The sequence below is a fragment of the Cyprinodon variegatus genome, unplaced genomic scaffold (assembly GCF_000732505.1).
Source record: "Cyprinodon variegatus isolate N-32 unplaced genomic scaffold, C_variegatus-1.0 Scaffold1, whole genome shotgun sequence".
Taxonomy (NCBI): Eukaryota; Metazoa; Chordata; class Actinopteri; order Cyprinodontiformes; family Cyprinodontidae; genus Cyprinodon; species Cyprinodon variegatus.
The window spans coordinates 1,837,542-1,864,829 of record NW_015150454.1 but is presented as its reverse complement, the minus strand read 5'-3'; the positions used below and the strand labels follow the sequence as shown (position 1 = coordinate 1,864,829).

Here is a 27,288-nt window from a genome sequence, read left to right as displayed (position 1 = left end):
GTTGCCCAGAATCTAAAATCATGAAGCTCCTAGATCTGTTGTTCCACCTGAGAAAAACCACAAATCACCTATCACAACTCTCTGTAGTTTATTTTCTCAGCATATAACTGGAGTTGAAGCTGTCATACACCTCCTTGAACAAAACTACTGTCATTTAGACAAATCAGACAGCACTTTAAGAATCACGTTCTTTGATGTCTCTAGTGAATTTATAATTACTCAGCCTAATTAACTTTTTCTGAAACCTCAGAAGACCCAGGTTAGGACCACGGTTAGTGAGACTGAAGAATTAAATGTCTAACCTGGTAGTCAGCAGTACAGGAGCACCACAGGGGACGGTACTCTCATCATTCCACTTAACTCTGTACACCTCTGACTTCCAAGACTTTGCTTTATGGTCTACCTTTTAGCAGGAAAACCCTAAACCCTCATTTAGAGCTAAAGTTCAGTAAATTCTGTTCCTAATGTAGGAAAGCTGGTGATGATGATGTGGCCTGAGCTCTGCTCCTGTTATCCTTGATCTGCTGGGATAAACCTCATGCAAATCTGGATTGGATTAGACAGAAGCATTGGCAGGACTAATTAGTAGAGATTTTCCATTGCAGGCATTAGTTTAATACCTAAGAAGTCTTTCAGAAAAAAGGTTGCTTTCAGGAATTTAACAAAAAAATAGTGAAAACATAGTGAAAATACTAAACACACACCAAACATATTCAAAATGAGAGGGTAAGGAAGTCTGAAGAGGCACATAGGAATGTTAAAAGGTCAAAGGAAGATTCAACATCAGGGATTCAAACACATCCAGAAAGAGGATTCACAGAAGCAGCAGATTGAACTGCAAATCTCAGTCTACCAAGAAATGATTCTCAGACCATTGAAAGCCTGTTGCTATGGAAACGTCATCATTGCAGGCACTGCTTTAATCCGTGGAAGCCTGTTAAGTTAACATGAGGCTCAGGCAGCCACCTTATGCTTCTGCACTCACAACACGAGGCTGTGCCAGTATTCTAGATGCTCACAGGGGACAAAATTTCATCAGCTATGCTTCCTTCCTAGAAGGCAGGATTATTTTTTTTTTTCATTATTGCTTAGCATCTTTTATAATTTTATTTTCAGTTTGGTTTAAATTTCATGCAATCATTTTTTTTTTTTGCGAAAGTGGGACCCTATCAGTTTTTCACCGACTCCTGGTGCTATATTATGACTTTCATGTACTCTGTTTGGTATTAAACAACAAGAAAACAAAACAAAACAAACAAATTACAAAAAAGGTAGAAACCAAAATAAGCTTACATACATAACCATTATCCAAATGGATAAGGAGTCTATAATTCAGTGTCAATGCCTGGGAGTTTCACAGTTCCTGCAGCATAGCAGTCTGCCTTTCAGTTATGCAATGATCTCAGTCCTGACAGCTCTTTGTATAGTTTTGGATTTGTTTCTAAAATCAGATATCTGTCAGACATCTACAATAATCCAGAGGAATCTGCCGCATTAATATATTCAGTGGAAGGGACAAGAGAGATGATAAGCCTGCCTGCTTAATGATAATACAGTTGTAAATCAGCAGTGACTGAGGAAGGAGATGAATTCCAGCACGATTTAGAGGCAGCTCTGTCAAACAGATGAGCTGATTTTTTTTTTTTGTCCAGCAAAGTTAAAAAGAATGGTGGGGCTACATCCAGGTCAGGCCCTAGGAAGCCTGCACAGAGTAGATAACTATGACAGATGAGCATGTAGTGAAAGGCTGACACACTGGGCAGCTTTAGTCGCTAGTCGTGATTGATGAGGTCACACTGAGCAACCAATCAAGATTCACTCTAAGATCCAAGAAGCTTTTTTCTTCCAGAGTCAGCTTAGGTCTAGTGTTTAATGTTCATAGATAAATAAAATAATGTGTAACAGATGGTTATTATCAATAATTTAACTGATCAAAAAGCATTCACATTGGAGATGATGATGATGATGATGATGATGATGATGATGATGATGATTGTGATGATGATGATGATGATGATGATGTGGGTAGGTTTCTCCAAATACAGCCTGTCTCGTTGAGCTCAAAGGGCCTAAGTCTTGTCTCATATTGCCGCAGCACTTTCACTTTCAAGTCCTTCTCGAATCAAACTTTAAATGTTAAACGTACAGTAAGACAGGCCGGTACACAGTGTATTTCCAGTTGTGTTCTTGATGACCCACTTCAGCTCATTATTAACAGGGTCCTTCAGCATCCCTCATCTTTCTCAGGATCACCCTAAACCCAAGAAGCAAGATTATCCATGAGGGCAAAGAATAAGGAACAGAATGATGATTTTATCATTTTTTAAAGTCCAGATTACTTCCCCTGTTACTCTATACTTTTTACCAAGCTTCTTTGACAGTCCTGGGATCTGTCCTAGGATTTTGCATATACAATATCATGTTGCTGTTGTCCATGTGCACCATTTTGTTTCTTACTCCTGTCGATGGAGAGCTTAGAAGAAAGGATCCAATCAGGCCTTGTTTTCTTGTAAACTGCTTAATGTAAGACTGGTCAGGCATAAAGATTATACTATAGAATGTCATCAGATCACAGGTGAGGGTATAATTCTTCTGTATGAAAACCAAACATTTAACCGACTATATTTGTAAAGAGCTCTGTTATTCGGTTGCATTTTAGGAAGCACTTAAGCAGCTCTGTTAAGTGCTCTTCTATGAATTTAAAAAGTATTGTGAACTATACCACCATCACAGTACTGTGCATCTTACCTCTGATTACAAACAAAGGTACACTGCCTTTGATGAGTAATGCTCCAGCATTGCCATCCTTTGCTATTACTTCTAAATTTCCTCAAGCATTGCATAAATGTTGCAGCAACAGTTTCATAATACACTACCGTATGCACATGGTCTGTCTTCATTGATGAAGATGTGCGTATCTTTGCATCGCTCTTATTACTTCAGCTAAAAAATGCACATGGGTAGTACTACAAAGAGCAAATAGTTTTTAAACTTTATCCCTAGATGATCAGGTGATCCTAAAGTATATTAAAAACAGTTATAAAAGAGCAAAAGTGATGTACCTATTGAATACTGACTTCAACAAACGTCTTAACAATACACGTCAACGTACAGCAAACGCTCTTCAAAGGAATGGCTGTAATGGATTTGAATAAAACAGGCTTTATTTCTAATATATTTAAAGCTCAAATAATTCTGTGAGAAGTGTTGTAACCATTCGTGGGGACATCCTGCTTTATTTTCCTTCCGTAAAATATAGGCTGTATCTATATAAGAGTTTATAGATAGAGAAGAACAAAAGTTCTGGTTTGATGCAATAATTTATACCATTTATTTATATAATGTAAAAAGATAAGCAGATGAATCCATTAGATTGAAGAAAACTGGAGACAGGGAAGGATTCGTGTTTACTTCTAATTTCCTGGGGTCTTTTGTTTGCTTTTTTTCCCAGATGTAGACACCACCAAGGACCCTTGTCAAAAGGTTAAGTGCAGCCGACACAAGGTGTGCATCGCTCAGGGCTACCAGAGAGCTGTGTGCGTCAACCGCAAGAAACTGGAGCACAGGTGAGCATGTTTAGAAAGACGGCTGACTAAATCCCCAAACACAGAAGGAGTCAGAAATGCTCCTCCAGCACACTGACATGAGGTCAACACAGATGGTCTACACTGCTGCTTGAGTGGGATGTGGTTTGGCTGCTGGCTACTGTGGAACCAATGAAAGTTTCCTGTTGTGTAATGAGAGGCTAATACATTTAGACATGGAGGGGACTGTTTGCATCACGATCTCACGCTCAGCCTAAAGCCTCTGTGTCTCTACTCTGAGTTTATATGGCAGTGGTTTTCTCAGCTTGAGGAAGTGAGGGTGAAGTGTTTGCGTGTCGCCTGTCCACAGACTAAAACAACCCGCTCTCCGATCTCCTGATGGGAACTGTCAGCCCTGTCCCATCTCCTCCACTGGACCAGTGTGTGGATCAGATGGACACAACTACGCCTCAAAGGTATGTTTTCCAGTAGTTAGAGAGTCTGTAAAACGTATACTGTAGAGTCTCAAAAGACAAAACCGATGACACATAAGAAAGATTACTTATTAGAGAGTTTAAATATCACCACAGAGCTAGGAATGCAAATTTGTGATTCATAAATGCATCTAAAGTTAACTGATCAACTGACTAGCTTTGTCTTGTATCTTCAGGATTTTTCCATAATAAGAGATGAATATCTTTTGCAATATGCTAAAAAAAAACACACATTGTCATATTTTAACAATTTATTGTGTCAATTGGATTAAATATTGACTGAATAAACAAAAAAAACTGTTTTCGTACACATTATTTAACCCACTTTGCTCTCAGAGGGATGTTAAAATGTGGCTCACAAAAGCTTTCCTTTTTACTATGATTATTGCCCTTCACTTTTCTATCATCACATCTATCAGCTCATCAGAGAAGTTACGCTGTTCCACCATGCAGCATGGTTAAATGGGCACTACATAGGTGATAGCTTGGGGAGTTTATTTAGTGTTAATATTACTAACAAAATAACATGAAGTGTTGCTATTAAAAGCTGTAATTAATGTCAGATAAGACTCACAATCGATTCATCTTTTTGCTTAGTGTTACCCAATCTGTCGCAGAAGCTTGAGTCATATCATCTGCTCATTTACTTATGTGCAGATAGAAATTCATCCAAACGTTGTATTGTTGGTGCCGTTTTTTTGTCTGTGTGAATTGATGCCACTTTGTTTTTTTGTTTTCTTTGGTTCATGTGGTACCCTTTAAGTAAAATGTTGGGTTTTGTTTTGTTTTAAATTGTACTTATTTTCTAGACTTTAGAAATCCTAAAATGTTTAAACAAACAAAACATTCACAGAACAGGTTGAATAATGCGTTATGTGCAACTTAGCGCTTCTTATTTGTAATCTCAGTAGATGGGGCCCCTGATATAAGCAGAAGCAGTTTATGACTGAAAAGCATTGTCAACATGAGGCATAGAAGTCTAGATTTTGGGTTATATTAAGGTATATTCTAATACACCTTTAGCAATTTCCCAAGAACAACTTGAAAGACCCAAAAAAACATATTTTTCTCTAGTAAAGGAATGGCACTTTTTCAACATAATTTACCGATTGAAAGACATTACAAAGCCAATCTAAATTATCAACCTCCAGGGTCATAACATTTACAAAACAGGCTTTAATCTAAGGCAACCAGACTTTGGCTCAGTTTATCTGAAGACATTTCATCACCAATCCAGGAGGAATTTGCAGCTTGGAGCGCTGATGTATTTTATATCAGATCATTTTTATTTTTTTTAACTCAAAAAATGTAATCTGGTAGTTAATCTTAAAAATGTGTATCATCTGAATATATATTTTGATTTACTTTTTAGGTACTACTGAATCAAAGAATCTCCTCCTACACATCTCTGCTTACTAGATATTTTGATGTTATAAGGCATCAGTATTTTACTCGCAGTTTATTTCTGTCCCTTTCAGATGGATAAAACAATATTTTTTTTTCAGAATTAAAGCAGAAAACATGTTCCTAAAAAGGGTGATTTAAACCTTGGCTGCATTCCTCTTAATAAGGCAGTAAAAAAAATGTGGAAATGTACGCACTGGTTAAACATCACCTTTGTTGTAGTGTTTATTTAATAAATGTTCGGGAACCATATGTTGTGTGAAGAATTGCTTAAACACACAGAGCTATTAAAAGCTTTAAATCTGTTATAGATACAGACAGCATGTTGTGCAGCTTGGGATAAAAAACAGAAGTACATTCTGAGCTGATCTGTCCGAGGAGCTTCTCCCCGGAAAAATCAGGACAGAGTCAAGATATGTTCCCTCAGAGGGACCAATTGGCGGCTTGTGGTGACAGTGTCCTGTGTGTTTATTGATTAATGCTTTGTCTTGTGGCTCCCTATTCCTGACCTTGTGTGTGCAGAGGTTAGACATCGGCACATTTAGAAGCAAGTCTACGATTTGAATTGGGGCTTACAGTTAGTACCCTCATGAATATTTGATCTGTGCTGCAGCAATAACTCATTTTGGTTCACCTTTGCATCCCCTTGTCTATGTTGCTGGCTTGTACGTGTGTGTATGTTTAATTATTGTGTGTGTTGCAGTGCAAGCTGGAGCAGCAGGCGTGTCTCACTGGGAAAGCTCTGTCCCTGAAGTGTTCAGGTCTATGTCCTTGCCCAACTACGTCACCTGCATCCAGGGAGGGGAAACGTGGTGAGATCCAAATCTCTGGCAGAATAATTAGCTTAACTGTAATAAAAAAAAGCACGATAAACACATTTAGGGTTATATCAGCGTTCTGGTTTTTGTTGCTTTGACACATGCCCTCTACTTTGTGCAAAAAATGCTTCATGCATATCCCTCAATCTGGCTTTCACAGAGAGCTGCACTGGGCAGGATCTGTCTGATCTCGGCGAGCGTCTGAAGGACTGGTTCCAGCTCCTGCAGACCAATGCCAAGCAGAACAATAACAGCAAGCAAGGAGCCAGATCTCCTGCTTCCAGCCCTACGTCAGGTTAGAGGCTTTTCTCAATCAGTCACAATAAAGTATATCTGATTAACACGGCTTGGATTCTTTAGGTATTCAGTCACTCAAGATCAGATCAGAGAACAGTCAAAACATGTCTGTCAAGGAGCCAGTACCCTGACTGCTTCGCTATATATTCATAATCATTCATTAGAATGTCCCGTTTGTATTTCTCATTAGAAAAAATGAATTATTAATCTGCTATTGTTGCTTCCAATGGATGTCAGGCAGTTTTTTTTTTATTGTCAAAAAGACAATTATTCCTGAAGTGTGATTAGGATTTTTTACTGAATAAATGTTAACCAACATGTGGAGGGTGTTGTACATTCTCAAGTCATCGGTCTGATTTCATGTGTTATCTGCACAGCTGTCTGCACAATAGTAATTAATGACAGTGTGTCTGTGCCGGCAGTGCTGGACAGGAGCCTGGTCGCCAGCTGTAAGGACTCCATAGGTTGGATGTTCTCCAAGCTTGACACCAATAATGACCTTTACTTGGATCAGGCTGAGTTGGCCGCCATCAACCTGGATAAATATGAGGTCTGCATTCGGCCATTTTTCAACTCCTGTGACTCGTACAGGGATGGGAAGGTTTCCACGGCTGAATGGTGCCTTTGCTTCTGGAGAGAGAGTGAGTATTTCTTACGCTGATGGGAGGTTTGGGTCCATGGGCAATTTTAGTGTCTTGCTGCTGACATTTTCAGCTGAATGTGTGTTGAAAGGTAAAACATTTGCTGTGTTGGTAGTGTTTTTATCTCAATAGGCCCTGTTACTGGACCTATCTGTAAAAACAATGTTTTCAATCTTTTTTAAGAGCCGTCCTGTTTAGCCGAACTGGAGAGGATCCAAGTACTGGATGGCGGGAAGAAAAAGTTTGGTATGTATTCCCACTCATCTCTCATATTATTGGGGGTTCCATTAAACAAATAACGGGATAGAGGTGGGTATTAATCTGTGATCACCCCATGTGAATTAAAAAGTGCTAACAGACGACATAGCCGCTTGTCGGTCCTGGATGTCTTTGTAGATGAATATTTAAACATGCAGATTTGGTTAACAGTGTGTGAGAGTGTGTGCGCTGCAGAATTTGATGGGCTGACTGGGCTCTGAGTCAGGACTCTCCAAGGACACAGAGAGGCAAGCAGCCAGGCCGCATGACACTCATGTTCCCCCGAATGATTGGATGAGTTCTCAGTTTTGGTTTCTATTTGTTTTTCAAAATTGTATATTGTGAATATGTATTTTATAGGATGTTTAATTTTTCAACCCTTCCATTCTTATATGAGAACTAATTTCCTTTGCACAGGTGTAAACGATTCTTTTAAAAAATAAACCTTTTCCGGCTTGTTTACCTCTATATCTGATTATCACTGCACTGTTGCTTTAGCTCTGGAGAGGAGTGGGCTGTTTAAAAACTGTGTAAGTGATGCTTTTCCACCAGGAGGCTGTCTTTTAGCTCCGGGTTGGGGCTGGCCTTAAATATCTTACCTTTAATTGGTTCATAATTTGCAAACGTTGCATTCTCTGCTTATAAACAACACAAAACTGATGGTTCAGAACCTAAATTAAAATATTTAATATTCAGTCATTCATCCATCTATCGAAGGTCTGTTCCTCTGTTATTCATTACAGACAAAGCTTTTTTCCCCCCATTTAAGTCCTGATTACAATAGATGCATCCCCCATAGATTCCTGGTAAATATATGCATTTATACATTACAAATTGATTTAAGAAAAGGCAAAATACAGACTAGATATTTTGACATTGGGGAATCTTAAAAATATATTTCAGCTCCTTTAATTGCCTTCTTGATAGTAAAGGATAGTTGCAGCTTGTATTATGTATGCTTAGCACAAAAGGTAGGGACATTGGAAAGCATTGGAATGTTGCCACATTTTTATTGAAATGCACACTGTTAATAAGATTGGAGTTATGGAGTGGGTTATGCCTGTGTAAGATTTACCGTCATCAAATGTCTAATTTTGCATTCGACTTCTGCGTTGCATCTTTTATTGGTTTGGATGAGAAATGTTTGAAGAAATTAGATATTGACAACTCAACACTTTACTCATATAACAGGTGCTCTGAGTAGTGCGTGGGAGAACAACAAAACCCTGACGGCTCCTCAACAGTTTGGTCAAACAGTGCTGGTGGACCGGCATCTCATTAAACCAGCGTTTGTCATACATTGGCTTTTTGGTTGTATCGGTCATCCTCTCCAAAAACAGTACAGGTCTTGGACATGTCTCATTGTCTGAATGTGATGATTCCACACCTCCTGCTTAACTGTACAATGGAGGATGCCAGGCTACATGGCTTGTAGGTTTAGCACAGCCACATCAGAATATCAATACATATCAATACATGAACAGTAAGTTACAGATGATATAATTAGAGTCAGATTCTGAAAAGAGGGAGAGGAATATGAGAAAAAGATACTGCAGAAGAGCTCATGACTGGGAAACAGGACAGGGATCAAAAGCTGGTGGTAGCAGCAGACACACTGCATGATTCTGCTAGAAAATATGAAACACTGCTTGATTTTCTTTGTTAAAGATTGTCATTGATTGTTGATTGAACCTGGTTTGAGAGCAGAGATCTGGGCTTGTCTCATCTTGATAATTCTCTGCTTTGACATCACATCCAATAAGGACCCCTTTTGTTTTATTGTTTGTTTTTTGATGAGACCCATAACCATCTCTTCTGCTCAACTCACAAATGTATTTTCCCTACAAATGTGGCAACATTTATCAGTGAAAAAGCTTTTCAATGGTGTATGGTTTACAGCCAAGGCACATTTTTATAACAAAGAAAAGATCAATAAAACACTAATTTCTTTTCTCTATGCACTCTGTTTATACAACCCTGCTACATAGATTTTACTGCATAGAAGCTAGAAATGGTACTGCCGCACATGCTGCAAAAATGGACTTTGTGCAGTCTGTGACAACAATGAATATTTTGGATTTTCGCTTTCCTGTCGTCTGTCATTTGCATGGAAATAATGTGCTTTTTAACAAAAGGTCTGACTCCCACTGATTTAAGCATGTGCATGTGGTTGATCCAGGTCGATTCATCCCCAGCTGCAATGAGGACGGCTTTTACAGGAAGCAGCAGTGTGACAGGGGCGAGTGCTGGTGTGTCGACCAGAACGGAGGAGAAGTGGCGGGGTCTCGGATTCGCGGCAAGCCGGATTGTGGTAAGCCTGCAGATTTCAACAGTTGCCAGAGAATTCATACAATTTTTATGTTGGGATCTGAATGATAGAAACACAGCTCTTGATACCCAAAGCATTTATTTCCCCCTTCCTTCTTACAACCTCAGAGGAGTATTTACACAAGTACTCCTTTCAATTTTTTAAAAGGACTGAACTCTGCTAAAACACATCTTAATTCAAAGCCCTGCCCCTCCTTTAAAGTGTCCAGAGTCATTGGCATTCTAAAGAGCTGCTTGTCGCTGTGAAAAAAAGTCTCTCAATATAAATGGGAGGGGGGCTGATTGGACGAAACCCACGCCTAATAAGAATGGTTCCCCTGGTAGTTTAGATGTAGCTATTAAAACCCAGACAAAGTCAGACGCTTGTCGTCTCTGCCGTGAAACAGGAAGGACTCTCTCACACACACACACAGCGCTGTAATTCATTTTCTCTGCATGCTGTCCCTCACAGATTCCGAAATGACATATTCAGGGGATTTTGGCAGCGCAGTTGGATGGGAAGACGAGGAGGAGAAAGAAGCTGAGGAGACTGCAGAGGAGGCTGAGGAGGAGGAGGGAGAGGTGGGAGAGGTGGATGATGGGGGGTATATCTGGTAAAGGGTCAGTGTTCAGTCCGACCTCTCTGTGGGAGTATTTTAACGTTACCAAACACACACACACACATATATACACAGCTGACAATGGACATGAGGAAGGCACTCCACTCAGTTTAACACTGCATTAGAAAAACATGAGGGAAAGTCATTGATTTGGAAGGGGAATCAGATAGATCTGGGAGTATTTATTGTTGCAGGTTGTTCTTATCTTTGAAAAGGATATAGGAGATGTTCTTCAGACATTCTGGGCCAGGAGTTAAAAAATAATTGTCCTTTTAATTGTGAATCTTTGTTCTCTTTTGTTGTATGTCCTTTAGAACTATCTATGAGCTGTTTTTAGCTGATGCATAATGGAGATTTCAAGAAGCTGCAGGTGCTTGTGTAAAAAAGAAATCCACATTGGGTGCATTTCAATAGTCTAGAATGAAGTTTATTTCTTTTTCTGAGTTAAGATCAAAACCAATTTGGGTTTTAGTTTGAAAGCTGCCCGTAAAAGATATCAGACCGCTCTAGAATATTGAAAAGCACCCTTTGATTTTATCCTTTTCACCTCATATGCTTTGGCTTATATGTGACAGTAGTGCTCTGTCTCATTCATGACATATTAAGAAGTTTTTTCACACATCACTCCTTAGCTTGTATATAATGTGTGCATCAGAAGACAGAATGTCACCTGCTGGTCAATGCCTTGAAAGACTGGCAGCTTTACCGCTTAGCTGACAAGTGTACATCGTAATCTAATGTGCATTGGTTATTGTGTTTAATTAAAAAAATACGTCAAATAAAATAAATCTTATCTATGTGGCTGGTCTGGCCACCATTCTTCTGAGTCTGTGCAGTTTTTGTTGTGGCTTACACTCCTGTGGTAATACATAAAGGGATCAGATTAAAGTGCAGAGCGACCAGAAATGGAAATACATTTACATCCAATTACATTTTACTTTAGGAACAGAATGGTGTATATTTAGGTTTTGTTTTATGAGCATGTTTACTTCAGGATTATTATAATTCATTAATAATATCATTATTAAGCTGTTGTTTTTAGTTTTAGAATGTACATAATCAAAATAGGAGTTAATGTTGAAATAGCATTATAAATGTAGCAGTCAAGTGGTTATATTTCATGAGCTGAAAAAACATGAATAATTTAGAAAAAATACACATGAGACAAATATAAGCAAGTACAAAGAATTTGTAAGCAATAACTACCTTTTTCCTTGAGACACTTACTTACAACTGTTAGCAGCTTTTCAGAATCAAAAGATGAAGAAATAAGCTTTTCAGCTATAGGAGCTGTTCATTTTCAGTCAGGAAATGAGCCATTTATCTAGAACAAACCGAAGCGTAGAATTATAACAACAAGTAATGCTTTAAAACAGCCAAAATTGTTACAAACCAAGGCTATCGGAGGCTATCCGGATGTTGAGGGATGCCAAAAACTGCTCAGTAATAAAGGAATTGCAGCAAAGAGTAGCACCTTAAGGTCACCTCGTTTCCATAACAACCCTTCATTTTAAGGCGATACACCATCTTACCTTAAGCTGCCACAAACACGACTGAACTTCACAGATCTTGTCACATCAGTAAAGATAATCATCAAACTAAAATATGCTAAGCAAAATATAATTTGGCTAATGTTACAGTTACTTGCAGAATAATGTTTTTCATACAAGAACAGGGAACACAATCTATTGCATTGACAAGTGTATTGACCAGGGTATGGTATCCTTTTAATTTAATTTAAAAACAAACATTTAGCTCATTTTAGCCTTCATAGTGCAATAATATGATTATGGTCATTTGAACTCATTGCTGCACCTATACAGTCATTCTTGTGACAGTCAGCATTTACTCTTGCTAATCTGCCTCATTATTCTTAATACTAAACAGTATTTACAGGTTTTCCACAAAAAAAAACATCACCTGTTTACTGGAGCAAGATATTAAAGGGAAACTGAATGTATGTCAAGTTACATTTCACCCTTAAAGGGAAAAGTCATAGGTTTTTTTTTTATTTTGTTTGTTTCAAACCATTAAATCTGCTGCTTTTACATGTGGTTTATTTTGGGTACGGTCCAATTTAGCAAAGTGTGAAAGGAAGATGGTTCCGATGAGATTATTCTTTAGACATAAAACTGAGACTATCTGCGACTATATGTCACTTAGGGCGCCTCTTAGGAAAAATCACCGACACAAATCTCAAAATCTCTTCTATGCGTGACCTGTTTGCTGTAAAGCGGATTGTGTCAACACAATGCGGTTGTCAGCTTACTTTCCTTATGTTTCCCTTATTGTGCTGTGAAATGTGCACTTATAGTGAAACCCGCTGAAATTGGACACAGACCTCAGCCTGCATATAAGCCGTTCTTAAAGCACAATACCTATAGAAACCTGCATGTCCTCAGGACATTGCTTAAGCCTCTCCTTTGTTGATGATTGACTTAGTGAAATAGAAACCCTTCCGTCTGTTAGGCTCCATGTTTTCTAGAGTTTACACCAAGAATGTCCATCATACAATTGTAGAAAGTGACAGAAACCAATCCCTGGAAATGTCATCTCACAGTTTTATATTTCTGTGATAATGGAAATCAGCATCAGCAACATCCCATTGGGTGAAACCTCCACCGTACACACTGTGAGTGAATGTTCCTGCCAACAGATGTCTGAATACCTGATATATACACACACCAGCCCTCTCAAGCTACCCAGAGGGACCAATCATTTTCAGCAACCTGTCAGCTTGTTATGCTGAATTCTTCCTTCCTGCTTGTAGAAAGAAAAAACTCATACATCAAGAGCAGATCTAAATTCCCACAAATGCCTCCAGAAATAGTGCTCTTGATGTTTTAACTGTGAAATAAACGGGGTAGAAAAATCAACCTTCTTTTACCATATTTCCCACATTTACTATTCATTGTTTAAAATCAGCTCATTAATATTATGTCAGGATTCCTTCTCCTCTTTAAGGTTTTTTCTTCAAGATTTGCTGAGATAAGATTATACTACTAGGACTAGGGTTAAAAAAGTATTGACAATCTGAAAAGTACCAATACTCAATCATTGTATTTGGAAACAATACTAATTTGGCATGGTATTGCTATTAAATATAAGTGTTGTTTGCATAATTGTTCATTTTAAATCCGCACCTTAAATAATACCTCAAACAACTTAAGAATATTGTCAAATTGTGTCATATTTGGGCTATATAGTTTTCATTTATTTGCACACTTATTGAACAAATAGAATATCTTATTCTGGTCAGAAAGGGTGATCCATATTTGGAGTGAAAAGGGGAGTTTTTTTTTTTATCTTAATACATTTTTTTATGCTTTTAATTATTTTGCCATTTTTTATCCCTATGGTTTCAAGTATCAAATACTTTTCTGGGTATCGATATCTATAGTTGGGGATTTTAGTATTGTGACTATTCTGACTACTATATTAGAGGAAAAGCCTGTTTTAAGCCTTTTTCTACACAATTTTATGAAATATGCCAATAAATGTGCCGTTCCTGATAAAGATGAATAAAGACTTTTATAAACTAGTGTTATAATAGAAATCATTATGAAAGAATACGATCACAAACTTGGTAAAAGCAATATAGAACATTTTATTTCGTCGAATGAACTAAAAAGAATTAATGGGTATTACAATTCCTTAATGTCTTTTTGATAATGATTCTAGAAAGGTTAAGTGGGATTAATCTCCTCATTTGTACTTCAGTGTATGTCCAAATGACTGAAGTAGAATCCACCTCATATCAAAGTGCAGGTCAGAGTTTGCTTTGTGCAGCCTGTAGCCTCCACACCCGTTTGACATCATTTTCCACAGAGTTCAGCACATTGAACACGTTGACATTTCTCATCTGGTGAAACTCCTGCAACAATTTCTGGAAAACAGGCACGGGGATGATAAAGTTGAGGTGTGGATATGTTACACTCGCAGCCAGGTCTCGTGCATTGCTTGAAACGATTCCTGCAACAGAGCAGATAAGTTGCCCTTTGTTAAAACTGCAACCACAGCAGAGCTGACCGATTGATCTGCTGAGAACAGTGCAGCTGAGCCTTTTTGTCTACAAGTGTATTATATGCAGGATTTACTGTGGTGGTCAGATGCCCCCCACTGTTCAAGAAGAGTATAAGGTTGGTTTTGTTCTCTAAAGTACAGGGCTTACCAAGCAGCTCTCCTGAATGTTTCTGCACCACAGCACCTCCACTGGATCCTGCTTGTACAGCACATGTGGTCTGAAACATGACAGGCTGGTTCTTCAAGGGGATGACTTTAGAGAGGACACCGGATGTCAGAGATGGACCACAGAATCGGCCCAAACCCCCATATCCCACTATAACCACAGCATCACCTGAAATTGGAAAAATAGAAATAAAACTCAGCTGGGTATTAATCTCACAGCAAATTTACCCATTTAAATTAGAGTCGCCCTCCTTTAATTCTGAAATCATACCTAGGCGGAAACTTTCTGACATTTTCGGGATCACAGCATCTGGAACGGGAACTCTCAGCTCAATAAAGGCTAGATCATATGGTGAAGATGCTTTAGTGGAGAACAATACATCACCAATCACATCACAGACTCTGAGGTAAAAAAAAAAAAAAACACAACATAAAAAAAATAAATATCAAGATATCAATGCTTTAGATTATTATTATTATTAAATTATTCTTTATAATAATAGTAACAACTAATAATAAACAGAAAATTAACTCTAGCATAAATGGACTTGCATTATTAAAGCAAAAATGATTAAGAGACAAAATGCAGCTCCAAATTTATGCTAAGGCCTTTTTGTGTATTTCATTGTTTTACCAATTTGATTTTATTTGGAATCTTCAGCTAAACATATTAATGTATAAAATGCTCCTGCCTGGCATCTTATCATTTTCTGACTTTTGACTATATGTTCTGTTCATGTTTTATCTATATTATTTTCCTTCCTATCCACTGGTTTGTACCACTTATTCTCATGTTTATCTATCACATAAAAGCAATAAAATACATTCTAGTTTATGCTTTGATTTTAGCATTTTTTTTTTTGTCTTGTTTCTTTTGCATTGTACCAATATAAGAGGATTTTGTAATGCTCTGTTTATATTTTATTACTATCTATAACTGACAGTTATTCATTCAGATATATTTGGATTCTTCCTCTTTTGCATTTTATGGGTGACATGTTATAACGATGATCTGATTAACAGTAAATTAAAAATAACCTGTTCCCTTGATGAAACTTCAGGGTGACCAAAGACTTCCCGCTGACTACATGTCGGCAAGTTACGACCAGATTTGTGGTGATGACCACTCCCGACCCCCAGACCTGTCCACTGTCCACAAAGCATACAGTAGGGTATCTGCACGCTTCTTTCACCTGAGCTGTGCTGGACATGCTGAGGCCTGCCTCTAATGGTTGGAGGCAAAGCCCATCTTGGACCCCTGTGCAATGCATAATGTTCCTGAAGATCAAGTCAACGGAGCAGACCAAAGTGAGGCCTATCCATTCATTTGACTTCCAACCAAATGGAGAAACAATCAAACCAATAAGCCGGACACCGTCTGTTGCTTCCACAGCAAACAACCCTCCCCCTTCCGTGCCTGGTAGGCAGCGAGCATCTGTGAGGATGACAGCATTGTCTTCTCCAGCGAGGTTGCTGATGATGCCTCTGCTGAGGGTGCTACTGAAGAGGTCTAAACAGAGAGAGCCAAACGGGGAGCCACATGCAACCACTGGGAAGCCTTTCTGTAGGGCTGAGCAGCTCTGCCAGGGGATAGGTCCTGGATCTGAACCCTTCAACATCACTAAACGAACCTTAAGGACTGCGAACCAGCTCAGGGACTGGGCATCCCTCATCATGTCAGCATCCTCATCATCACCATGGAAACGCCACTGGTCTGACTCTTGGAAAACTCCCAGAAAGGCCTGTTTGAATTCCAAGCAGTTCACCAGCATCATAAGCTCCCCTGAAACCTCCCGCTGCCGACCTGGTTTGTTTTTCACAGAATCTGAAAAGCAAACGCGGATTTTCAGAGAGTCGCTGAAACTGCGTGGGAATAGGACCCCGGTGTCCGAGGAGAGGAGCTCTCTGTCGGTTACAAAACGGGAAAAAGGGAGGCCGGTGCAAATTACAGTACCGGAACGAAAGTGGACGATTACTCCACTGCAACTGACGGGTTTTCTTTCGGATGTCCCAGAGATTTTAACCACACAGCAACACTTTTCCACATCATTTAGCTCCATGCTGCTGCAACTTAGATACACTCTGCTAGAATACACAACGTGACAAGTATCGCGAAGGCAGTTTACTTAAAAATATTACAACCAGTCCATGAAATAACAGAATACGGCTCCATTACGAGATAAAATACGACAGTTAATTGAAATAATAACTAATATTTTGTGGGAAATAAGTACGTGTTTAACAACTTCTATAACAAAGCTCACTTCCTGTTTAGCCCTCAACACTCGACTTGATTGGTCAGCACTTGAGGTTAGCTAGCCAATAGAAAACAAGAAACGGGTGAGCAATTTAAAGGAGCCACATCTTTATGACGTCCCAAAATCATATCATGTATCTTTCCTTTATCATTCAGCACAATAATGTTTTTCAAATCCGAGTAATACCAAAAAGTGTTTTAAGCTCTAAAATGCTCACAGCAAAAATATTCAATTCAACTTTTATGACAGTATTTCCCAACTAGCTGTAGAGTTGCGCCTCCACACGGCGTTTTACGGCTGTGATTTGTTTGCCGCGTTGCATTCAGGTTAACTTGTACACTAGAATGTCCAAGTTTAAATTATTTCCTAATTCAAACCATAAATTGTCATCTAATAATTCATAACGAAATTACAGCATTTATATTTTCTAAGTAAAAATTATTTTGATGTAACACACAATATGACAAAATGTTCAGCTTGAAGAAATTCAGTTTAAAATTATATGAAAATTTTTTTATTATATTAAACAGTCTTAATCAAAATCATACAGTGCTAAAAAAAAAAAAAACTTAATCAATTATATTAATGCCATTGCACACGATAAGCTAACTTTATGTTTGTACAATACAGTTTCTTGTTTTTAGTAGGTAATCCTGTTATGTTTGTGTGGCTTTTAAATGCTCATGACCTTAATAAAAAAATAATAAATAAAGTATAATAAAGTAATACGTATTAATGCCATGAATTAAGAAAGGCATGCTGAATTAAATACATTTGCTACCATTAAAATAACTATACAAAGAATTTCCCCTCAAAATAAATTTTCCAGAACTATTTAAGAATATAATAGCTGGACATTGCTACGATTTTTACGAAATCTCTGGAAATTACATTTAAGCACATTTCAGACTTGTGGGGGTTCAGGTTTTACTTCATGATATCTTTACCGATTTTATTTCTAATGTCAAACAAGTAAGTACTGTAACTGAAATGTTGCCTTGAAATCTCTCCACAGGCATTTTTAACTCAAATGTGGATTGCCACAAATAGCCTACAGTAAATAATCATGAAGCTACGAAGCACTTTACAACATGGCTAAAGGCACAATCACTCTGGTGTAGATCAACCTATGGGTTTTAGGAAAATATTCAAAGATTTTTTTAAAAAATCCCTTCATATACAAACCTTATCAGTCCAATTTAAGCATTTCTTTTCTAAAATGAGCAACAACAAAAAAAAAGATTCTCAAAAAAATCAGTAAAAATAGTTTAAAAAGAGAAAAGAGTAGCAATAATTGTCAAAAGTATTTATTGTGCTACATTATCACACATCCCATTAAAAAGACATCTTTTTGTAACAGACTTCACTTCATGCATTAGTTTGATGTTTATAACATGTAGCAGGATTTTTTTTCTTTCAAATATAAATAAAATACTTTACACAAAACATATATTTATCTTTTGCATTTCAATGTTATGTAAATGTGCATACTAAAGTATTCAAGTGCAAGTACTCTCATAATATCACTGCATGTTGTAAGCAGCAACTAATCACAAAGTACTCAGGGTTTTTTTGCAGCAGTTGACCACAATGATAACACATATTTTAGTCTGGCATCTATTGTACATTAAACTACTAGTTTATTGCGTTACTTAGCAATGCTGAGGCGGTTGTACTGCAGCTTTCCTTTAGTCAGGCATACTAAGTAAACCAAATAAAGACAAAACGTCAGCTACTGCTTCCATGGTGGCATTCATTCCATATTCTACAGTCATGAGCTTATTTCCACAAAAGAATAAATAGACCAGTCAGCCCCTATGGAGGTAACAGTTACAGCTACTGTGTTCATATTAACAAACTATGAAACTATTTCATGTTTAGTTCTGTGTAACAACAGATTTACAATACAATTTTACCAAGTGGGAGTTTCTTCAACCATGTAATGTCAACTTAAACTTACTTTACAGTAAGCGAACACCAGTGGCCAAATATAAGTCCAGCTCCAACATCATGTTACAGGATCTACATGTTTCTGGCACATATAATTTCCTCCATGCTTTGGAAGAAAGGCAGCAATTGAGTGTTAATGATTGCCTCTTCATTTAATCTGAGGAGAAAAAAATTATAACTGCAATGTGCAGAATGACATTTCTGTTAGTACCGTAATACAGGAAAATCCTTTTTACCAGAATGGGCATACTTAAGATCTATGCTTAATGCAGGTAGTTTTCTGCAACATGTTTTTGTGTGTACAGGCAGCAACCATGTCCAATCAATGCTAATACAAGGGACCATAATCAGTCAATATACTGAGAAAGCCAACGAAAACCATCTCCATAACCTTGTCTCTTCAGCACGCTACACATGAACACCTCCAATGGTCTCAAGTTCAGCTCCTTGAGGGACACCTTACCCTGAAAACAATTAGAAAACATTTATTAATCTGAAAAGTTTTGCATTCTCTACTCACACAGTCCAGCTTCAACATCCAGACACCAAAGAGCAATTAATTGATGTTTTAGAAATTTTAGAAAAGTGGTTGCTTGATGCAATATTATGCAGTAAGAGAACTATCAGCGAAAATGTATGTGCGTCTAAATTTTTTAGATTTACAAATTCACTTAAAGACACACATTCATTTTTCTGACAGTCTTTATTTTCATTTATGTTAACGAATAAACTTGAATAAATTCAAGATTTGTACTTGTTTTTGCTGTCAGCTTACATTTGGCTGTATATACGATATACAAAGTTTCATCTGTGAGAATACAAGTTGCAAATCTACATAATAAACAACAAAATACCTAAAAAAAATACAGATACATTTGCAAGTGCAAATTCCATATTACAAACATATGAATGCAAAAATGTATAGGTACAAATCTACAATCCCTGATATAGCTGTTGCACCCTGTGTTACTGTAGGCGACGGTGGTAATGCACCTGATGGGGCTTCTATGGTTCTGTTTTTCATCTTATTTCTCTTCGGCAACCTTCAGATGCATTATTACCATTAACTGGTAAGAACTGTAACCGCTTTATCAGGGGTTACAGATTAATTCTTGTTGAAGCTATGGTTTGTAGTCGGAAATGTCAGATTTACACTTTTAGTTTTGTAAAGTTATGCTAATCTTCACACAGATTAAACATATGATGTCACAAATACAGGAACAAGGAAGGAATACAAATTCTAAATCCATTTCTGACTATAGCCTTAATTTCAAAATTCGGGCAACAACACATACACTTTTTTACAATTACCTTACCTCCATAGATTGGCTCTGTAAGTTTGAGTTTGATTCTTTTTGAAATATAATTCCTCCTTTTGTGGATCAAAGTTTTTGTTTTTTTGGTGTTCTTACTTCATGCAGGACAGCTAGAGGGACTGTTTGTTATACATATTTTACTGTGGGACATTTGTTATTATGCATAAACATAACAACAATTTCTTTCTTTTTTCAGGAGTAGCAGCTGATTAACATCTCAAAAGCTAAATTAGTTGAACTACATTTTCAAATCTAAATGCATTTGAAAAGAAGGCCCGAAGGATGCAGAATAGGAGCTAAAAACAATAAATAGAAGGAGGAAATTGGAGGCATTTTTCCAATTGGTAATGCGAGATCCTGGGAAAAAGCTGGATCTGGACCATCCCTTCATCACACCCTCCCTCTCTCTCATACAACCCATAAACATAAAAATGTTTATGCCAAAAGTCTAATTTTATAAATCCAGACAGACCAAAACCCAAACATTCCATGTTCATAAGATTTTGATGTTTCTTTATTTCTACACACCTTGAACACATCACCATAAAAGATAATGAAACTTGGCTACCAGGAAAAAACCAATCAGAGCTCACTTTTCTCTCCAGTTTAATCAACACTCATTGTTGATTAAACAGGTAACGGTCAGCAGACGACAGCAACATTTTTTTCTCTAAGGGTGGACTTTCAAATCTTCTTTTTAGAGGGGTTTATGCTTCAATGAGACCAAACCATAAACCGTAATCAGAAGCTCAAACAACAATTCTCATCTAAATCAGCACAACTTCAATAAAGAGTGGCATGAGTGCAATTGACGTCTGTCATCATAGTTCTGGCAGTAAAACCTGGGGAGACTGAGGATTAAATCAGTTCCCTACACCGTCTTTGAGAGGTCACAAGTTTGGATTATAATCCAAAAAACATAATCACATTCCACATTTAGTATAACAAAGCCAATCAGCTACCCTGGAGTGAAATAAAAGCAACTTGTCGATGACTTTCAAGCAGCAGGTTGATTAACTTGTTATATTCTGGATGTTATTTCAATAGAACCTTGATCTCACATAGAACTCACTGACTGTTCTTCCTTTTGATAAAATGACAACAAATGAAACCACTATCCCCTGAATACTGACATGCCAGCTGCAAGTGTAGTTGCCAGTAGTTCTGTCATCAGTGAAGAAAGATGTAATTTATAATTGCAGAGTTGTTTAATATATAATGATATAGCCTAAAAAAATGATCAATTGCTTTTAAGTAGTAATTGTGTACATTTAGTGAAAAACTAGGATAGATAACAGCTGACTGATTGTGAAAGACTCCCACATCATGCCTGGAGCACAGGGAGGACTAGAAAAAAAAGATGAATGCAACATTTTCTCCTTAATCACTAGTATGAACATTTTAAGAACAGATTTGTTCATACAAATGATTCTTGCATGAGACCCATTGTTGTGAAAGACCCCCTGTATTCTGCTGGTACAAATGACAACTCAACCAGCAGATCTCATTGGCTATAGACCTCCTAAGTCTAACCCCAAACCCTGATATCATGAGGGTGAACTTTTAGCAGCTGAACACTGATTCATCACATCTGAATCGAATAATTGGATAAAAAAAAACTACTTTGAAGTACACGATTGCACACTGAGAAGCTAATTCAGCCATCTGATGCAAGTGTGGTGAAGCAAGGACAAATCCAAAGTAATTTAATGGCTCTCAAGGCTTGTAGTTGCCTATTGTGTCCCACATGATGGAAGTTCAAGACAGACTATTGTTGAGAAAACAAGCGATAGGACCTAATGCAGTTTGCTTATGACTGTGGAGTTGATTCAGCTTGCTTTGCTTTCTCAGAAATTCCAGAAGACTCAGGTGGAGGACTTAACAACTGCCCGGATCAAAACTACTTGACAAACAAACCACAATTTGTGACACCAAAGTGTTACTTGTCTAAGCAAGTGTTTAGCATCACAAGAGCATAATAGGGGACAATACTGTTGTTCCTTTTTTACTCTATACACTTATGACTTTCCGTACAAGTCAGACAATTCTCCTGTCATCTGCAGAAATACTAAGATGACGTTGTGGGGTGTATCGTAGAAGGACAAGAGGTTAAGTACGGGGAGCTAGTGAACTGGATTGTTGCAGGGTACGGAGAAAATTATCCTGATTATCAATTAAAAAGGAAAATGACTTCAGATTTCAGCAGCAACCGGAAAAAGGTCATATACCATTAGCATGTGAGAAGAAATGGAGGTGGTGCAGGAGTATAAATACCCCAACTGGTTCTGTCTGGCAACTCCTCTAGAACAGCGGTTCCTTATCCTGGTCCTTTAGTACCACTGTCTTGAAAGTTATGCGTCTACTTGCTGATACACACCTGACCTATCTGTATGAATAAATTATTAACAGGCATCTCCAGTACTTGATTGCTGATGAGGACCTCATGCAATGATATGAAGCAGTGGTGCTGCAACAGAGAGACTTCTATAGATCTGCGGTACTTGAAGACCAGTGTTGAGAACTACTGCTCTGGAACATCTGTTGAGGACTTTAAAAAGTCCACAATGTGAAAAACATTATGAAAAACTCTTTGCATTATCTTCATTAGACTGTCATACAATAATAATATATTGAGTAAGAGGCTTGTCCAGATCGGTTGTTTCCACCACAGGAGGACCTTCAGGCCCACAGCCATCGGCATCTATAACAATTTGCTAAAAAGGCCACCAGAATATGACTTACAAAGCATGTCATTAAAGTGCTCCATCTTTTAAAGCTTCTTTTAACATTGCCTTGCAAAAGTGTTTATTAAACATTTCACATGTTTTTAATAGCTTCATTTTTTTCTGATTTTAAGGCAATCTGGTATCAATATTTGAAGCCCATGCCAGGAAGTTGCCTTCATTATATCTTAGTGCCATTTGTAATTAATAGAGCAATGTAAGATTTTTTTTGTCATAATACTCCACTGGATTTAAGTCTGGACATTGACTGAGCCATCGTAGATAGTGAATAATTGTTGATTTTAATTTTACCTTAGAGCAATGGTTTATGGGAAACCATTGCTTTGCTGGGAGATGAACCCCCACCAGTCTCAAATCTTTGGCCATATCTAAGAGGGTTTCTTCCAGGATTTTCCTGCATTTAGTTAAAATGATCCTCCCTTCAACTATGAACAGCTTTCCTGTCTCTGCTGAAGAGCGTTTCTCAAGATCATAAAGCCTCCACTACCATGTTTGACTGTGGGGATAGTGTGTTCAGTTTCCTGTGTTACATGGTGTCCTCCCATTTTTTCTATAAAAGAATTAAAAACCATCCATCCTTTTCCTTCCCTTCACAACTAGGTGTCAATTACACAGAATCCTGAAAACAATACATTGAAAATATTTTTTATTCTAGATAACTGAATGACCCGATAAAATAAAATCCTTGGTAAAGCGTTGTATTTTACAAAACACTTTGTGTCTTTCACCTTTCCAGTTGTATGTCCATGCAGACCAAACATTCCTCTGAGTGCATCCTCACTGATGGCTTCTGGACGGTCTATCTTATTCCCCAGGACCAGAACCGGGATGTTAGCAATGGTTTCATCCGTTAACACCGCCTATCCTCCACAAAAATGCACATGTTTTTACAGTCACAGAATAGGCATCAGTTTAGATTTTTTTTTAAAGGCAGCAGGATTGGAATGAACTCACGTCCAATTCAGCTTTAGCCTCTGCTAGACGGTCATGATCAGCACAATCCACCATGAAGACAATTCCATTTATTGCTGGGAAGTAATTCTTCCAGATCCTTCGGGCTGTGAGGACATTTCAGGTTTTATGTGACACCCTGCAGATGCATCAGTGAGTCTTTCTTAAGCGTAAGCATTTGTACTAGGACCATATTCTATACTATTACCTTGAGTATGACCTCCGAGGTCGAACGTGGTGAACGTCATTCCAGCTATGGTTAGCTCTTCAGATGCTGATAGCAGAAAGAGAATAAAACATTTTGAAGAGGAACATACCCATAAAACACAAGGAGAAGTGTGTAATGTAAATGTAAACTACATTCCACATACTTGGGTACATTGTAGGCATATGCTGTCCCAGCCTGTCGTCTCTGAGCATCTGCAGAAGGGTTGTTTTTCCGGCATTGTCTAGTCCGAGGAAAACCAGCTTCCCAGTCTTCTTGTACAACCCTAACATGAAAAATAACACATTTAAAACAGAGAAAAATAAAATAAGGAGTTAACATAGAACTGAGAGGGGCCTTTTATCCTCTTAGGATCAATAAAGTTTTATTAAAACATGAACTGTAGTTTTTTCTGTGTGGTTGCATTTAATCCTACATATAACATATTTGAAGTATTTACATAGAGAGGTCATTTATGCTAAAGTAAAACTAACATTAGATTATTTGGAATAAAAAATGCAAAGAATATGTATTTTGTTCATCTTGAGGCTTTATCTTCTTTGAATTGTTTTTATTTTAGAATTGGATGATGGACGGAAATATAACAGTTGAATTTAAAAACAAAAATCAGTTTCAAAGAGTTTGAACTGATTCCGATACTGTAAAACATTCAGGAGGAAACCTCGGCGTACACCCACAACTTGCTGGAGGGACTATAGCCTACATGTGTATAGTACACCTTGGGATCCCCCAGATAAGGAGGTCTTGGTTTCCCTCCTGGACCTGTTACCACCAGCAAGGCTCAATCTCAGTTAAGTAGAAGGATTACAGCTGGCAGCTAGACATTTCTTACACCCTCAAATTTGGTCATAGCATAATATTGGCTTAATGTTTGAACAGTATTGTTATTCAAATGGTAGAGGTAAACTGTGATTATCTGGTTGACTTGCACGGAGTCCACTTTTAACTCTTATCCACACACTGATGTATATTTGTGATCACTGAAACAACTTTGTACAAGTTTTATCTACGCTGATTCTAAAACGTAAGCTATTGGGTGAAAGGAGATCAGTGAGTTTTACATGGTCAGATGGATTACCGGAGGTTTTACCCAGTGCTGCCCTCAACACCATCATTACATCAGTTTGATGCAGAAAGAGGAAGGACAACAATGAGAAGATTAGGATGATGCAAAAGAAAAAGTACTGTAAGTAAATAGTAGTGTGCTGCAATAATGAAAACCAAACAGATAAAGTCCAAAATCCCAAATATTATAGAGTTGTTAAAAACCACAGATAGGGTTAAAAAAAAAAAAAAAAAAAAAAAAAAAAAAAAAAAAAAAAAAAAAAGATAAACCCATAAAGGCAACACCACAGCATAAGTTCATGTCTCTCCATTGGGCAAATAAACATGGACAACGCAATACCTCTTAACTGCATGCATGAAAGAATTAGGATAAGGCTGCTGTACAGTAAAATATCCAGTATTTCTGTATTATACTATACCTAATAACTGCAGGACACTGCTGAAACTCTTGTAGATCCAGTCAAATATAAAAGACATCTCTGTTGACAATCTACAATACAGATAACTGGTTAAGCATAATGGGAAATAAGATCAAAACACACATTCTTCTTTGAAAAAGTACCAAGAATAAGTGTCCATTTGAATTTATAGTACAATAGAAGAATCTAATATTTTGTAAAGGGGCTACTGTGTTATGGAACCCAGAATTGACCCAGTAGTAATCATTATTCCTGGTCCAGGATTACTCCTCTGGTATGTGTAAGCTGTGAGTAATCACTTTCAAAGTTTTAAAACGTGTAAAGCAGTCAAGTGCTTGTTCTGTGCACCGTCTCACTCTGCTGCACTGGTGTTCCTCTGACTATTTTTATGACTAGTTGGGAGAAGGACATTTGATCTAGACACTGTCCCCTGCCTCTGCCTCATGGACACACCAGCACCTGTCACTCTAGTGACTCAATGTTCTTGCTGAATGGAGACGCTTTTAGTGAGAGGAGGCCTCCAGAAATTACCCAACTGTTGATTGTTGAACCTGGGTCACCAGTAAACAACAAAACCCATATCCTAACATTGTTTTTTTGTGCAACCATATAAATAACACTGGGATATAATATCTGCTTAATCTCTGAAAGGATATGCTTGTCTTTTAAAGTTGGTATATGTTTTTTAATACAAAAAAACAAAACAAAATAAAGCAGAAATAGGAGTGAAACTAAAAATATTAATACTGTATGTATGTTCCTGTATATTTTTCAATTACTTGTAACATATATCAGCTCTCCAAAAATAAGCATTAATACTGGAAATCATGATTTGGTCCCAAATGGCCAAATTAAGTCGAGTAATTCTTTAATATTTTTTTATTAAGGGGAAATAATAAAAAGAAATACATTTTAGAGGTAAAAGTAAACTCCATCCACCATGATTCAGCCTTACCTTGGTATGGAGTTTGTGAAAGCCTGTTGTCCGTCAAATTTGGTCCAGAAAATGCGCCCTCCCTTCCTGGCTGCGCTTCTACACTGGGTTTTATGACCGCTGATGACCTCATGGTGTGTTCAAATACACCTCGTTCACTTTTACAGTAACATAACATTATTTACCAGGACCACTGTGGTATTTTTTTCTTACATCGTATTCTGGGCCATTTCATATTTTATTTTCCGTTAGAAAAAATGAAGAGAAGTACCGGTAATGCAGAATAACACTTTTTTCATCAATACTTCACTTATTCAGGTTTATTTAAACAGATCATATACATTGCTTTTATTAAACATTGAAAAGGTGCCATTTAAAAAATTGCATTATGAGAAAATAATATAAAACTTCTGTATTTCAATTCATTGAATGGGTGTGTCGGCCTATAGTAATAGTTGAGATTTTTTCTTTTATTTCTGTTAATCATGATGAACTTTTGCTCTTATCAGTTTGCTTTGATCAGTCTAACATTGATGTAGTGAACCTGTGGTGTGAATAATATTCTCACCTTAGTTTATCTTTATAACCATTTAAAAAACAGTCTAAAACCAATAAATTTGAAAAGAAAAACAAAACTTGAACAGCAAAATGTGAATTAATTAACTTTATATAGTAAACTCTTCTTTATATTTAGGGACCACGCCAATATAAACTCACAAGAAACAGAATACAATATTAAACAAAGATGGGACAATGTTAATGAATTGATTTGCCTCTTAATGCGTTTGAATCTGGATGCTAAATTATAGTATTTCAGATTTGATTTGATAAAACCAAAGCACATATTGAAAAAGGCTGCAGTCACAAATGTATT

General features: G+C 37.4%; 3 protein-coding genes across 5 annotated transcripts in view; 1 reads left to right on the top strand and 2 right to left on the bottom strand.

The window, feature by feature from the left end:
• The window catches only part of spock2 (sparc/osteonectin, cwcv and kazal-like domains proteoglycan (testican) 2), a 38,151-nt gene extending 27,409 nt beyond the window's left edge, over positions 1-10,742 (top strand). For 2 of the 3 annotated variants that reach the window (XM_015380640.1, XM_015380475.1), the window contains 8 exons: positions 3,452-3,566; positions 3,895-4,000; positions 6,126-6,234; positions 6,401-6,535; positions 6,960-7,178; positions 7,362-7,424; positions 9,616-9,747; positions 10,216-10,742. In XM_015380640.1, coding sequence (XP_015236126.1) covers positions 3,452-3,566; positions 3,895-4,000; positions 6,126-6,234; positions 6,401-6,535; positions 6,960-7,178; positions 7,362-7,424; positions 9,616-9,747; positions 10,216-10,361 — 1,025 coding nt within the window. In that variant the 3' untranslated portion in view covers positions 10,362-10,742. The remainder of the gene's footprint in view (positions 1-3,451; positions 3,567-3,894; positions 4,001-6,125; positions 6,235-6,400; positions 6,536-6,959; positions 7,179-7,361; positions 7,425-9,615; positions 9,748-10,215) is intronic. The other variant, XM_015380556.1, reaches the window with a different exon arrangement.
• A 3,203-nt stretch (positions 10,743-13,945) lies between these two features.
• Positions 13,946-16,935, bottom strand: tysnd1 (trypsin domain containing 1). The gene is made up of 4 exons (XM_015384778.1): positions 15,590-16,935; positions 14,823-14,953; positions 14,535-14,720; positions 13,946-14,335 (listed from the first exon to the last, which is right to left on the bottom strand). The coding sequence occupies exons 1-4, from the start codon at positions 16,609-16,611 to the stop codon at positions 14,133-14,135; spliced, it is 1,542 nt and encodes a 513-aa protein (XP_015240264.1). The 5' UTR covers positions 16,612-16,935; the 3' UTR covers positions 13,946-14,132.
• A 1,165-nt stretch (positions 16,936-18,100) lies between these two features.
• Positions 18,101-26,516, bottom strand: LOC107089212 (GTP-binding protein SAR1b-like). Its single transcript, XM_015381907.1, has 7 exons — positions 26,436-26,516; positions 25,481-25,551; positions 24,142-24,261; positions 23,979-24,044; positions 23,774-23,877; positions 23,548-23,679; positions 18,101-19,223 (listed from the first exon to the last, which is right to left on the bottom strand). The coding sequence occupies exons 2-7, from the start codon at positions 25,536-25,538 to the stop codon at positions 19,107-19,109; spliced, it is 597 nt and encodes a 198-aa protein (XP_015237393.1). The 5' UTR covers positions 25,539-25,551; positions 26,436-26,516; the 3' UTR covers positions 18,101-19,106.
• Between the last annotated feature and the right edge of the window lie 772 nt (positions 26,517-27,288).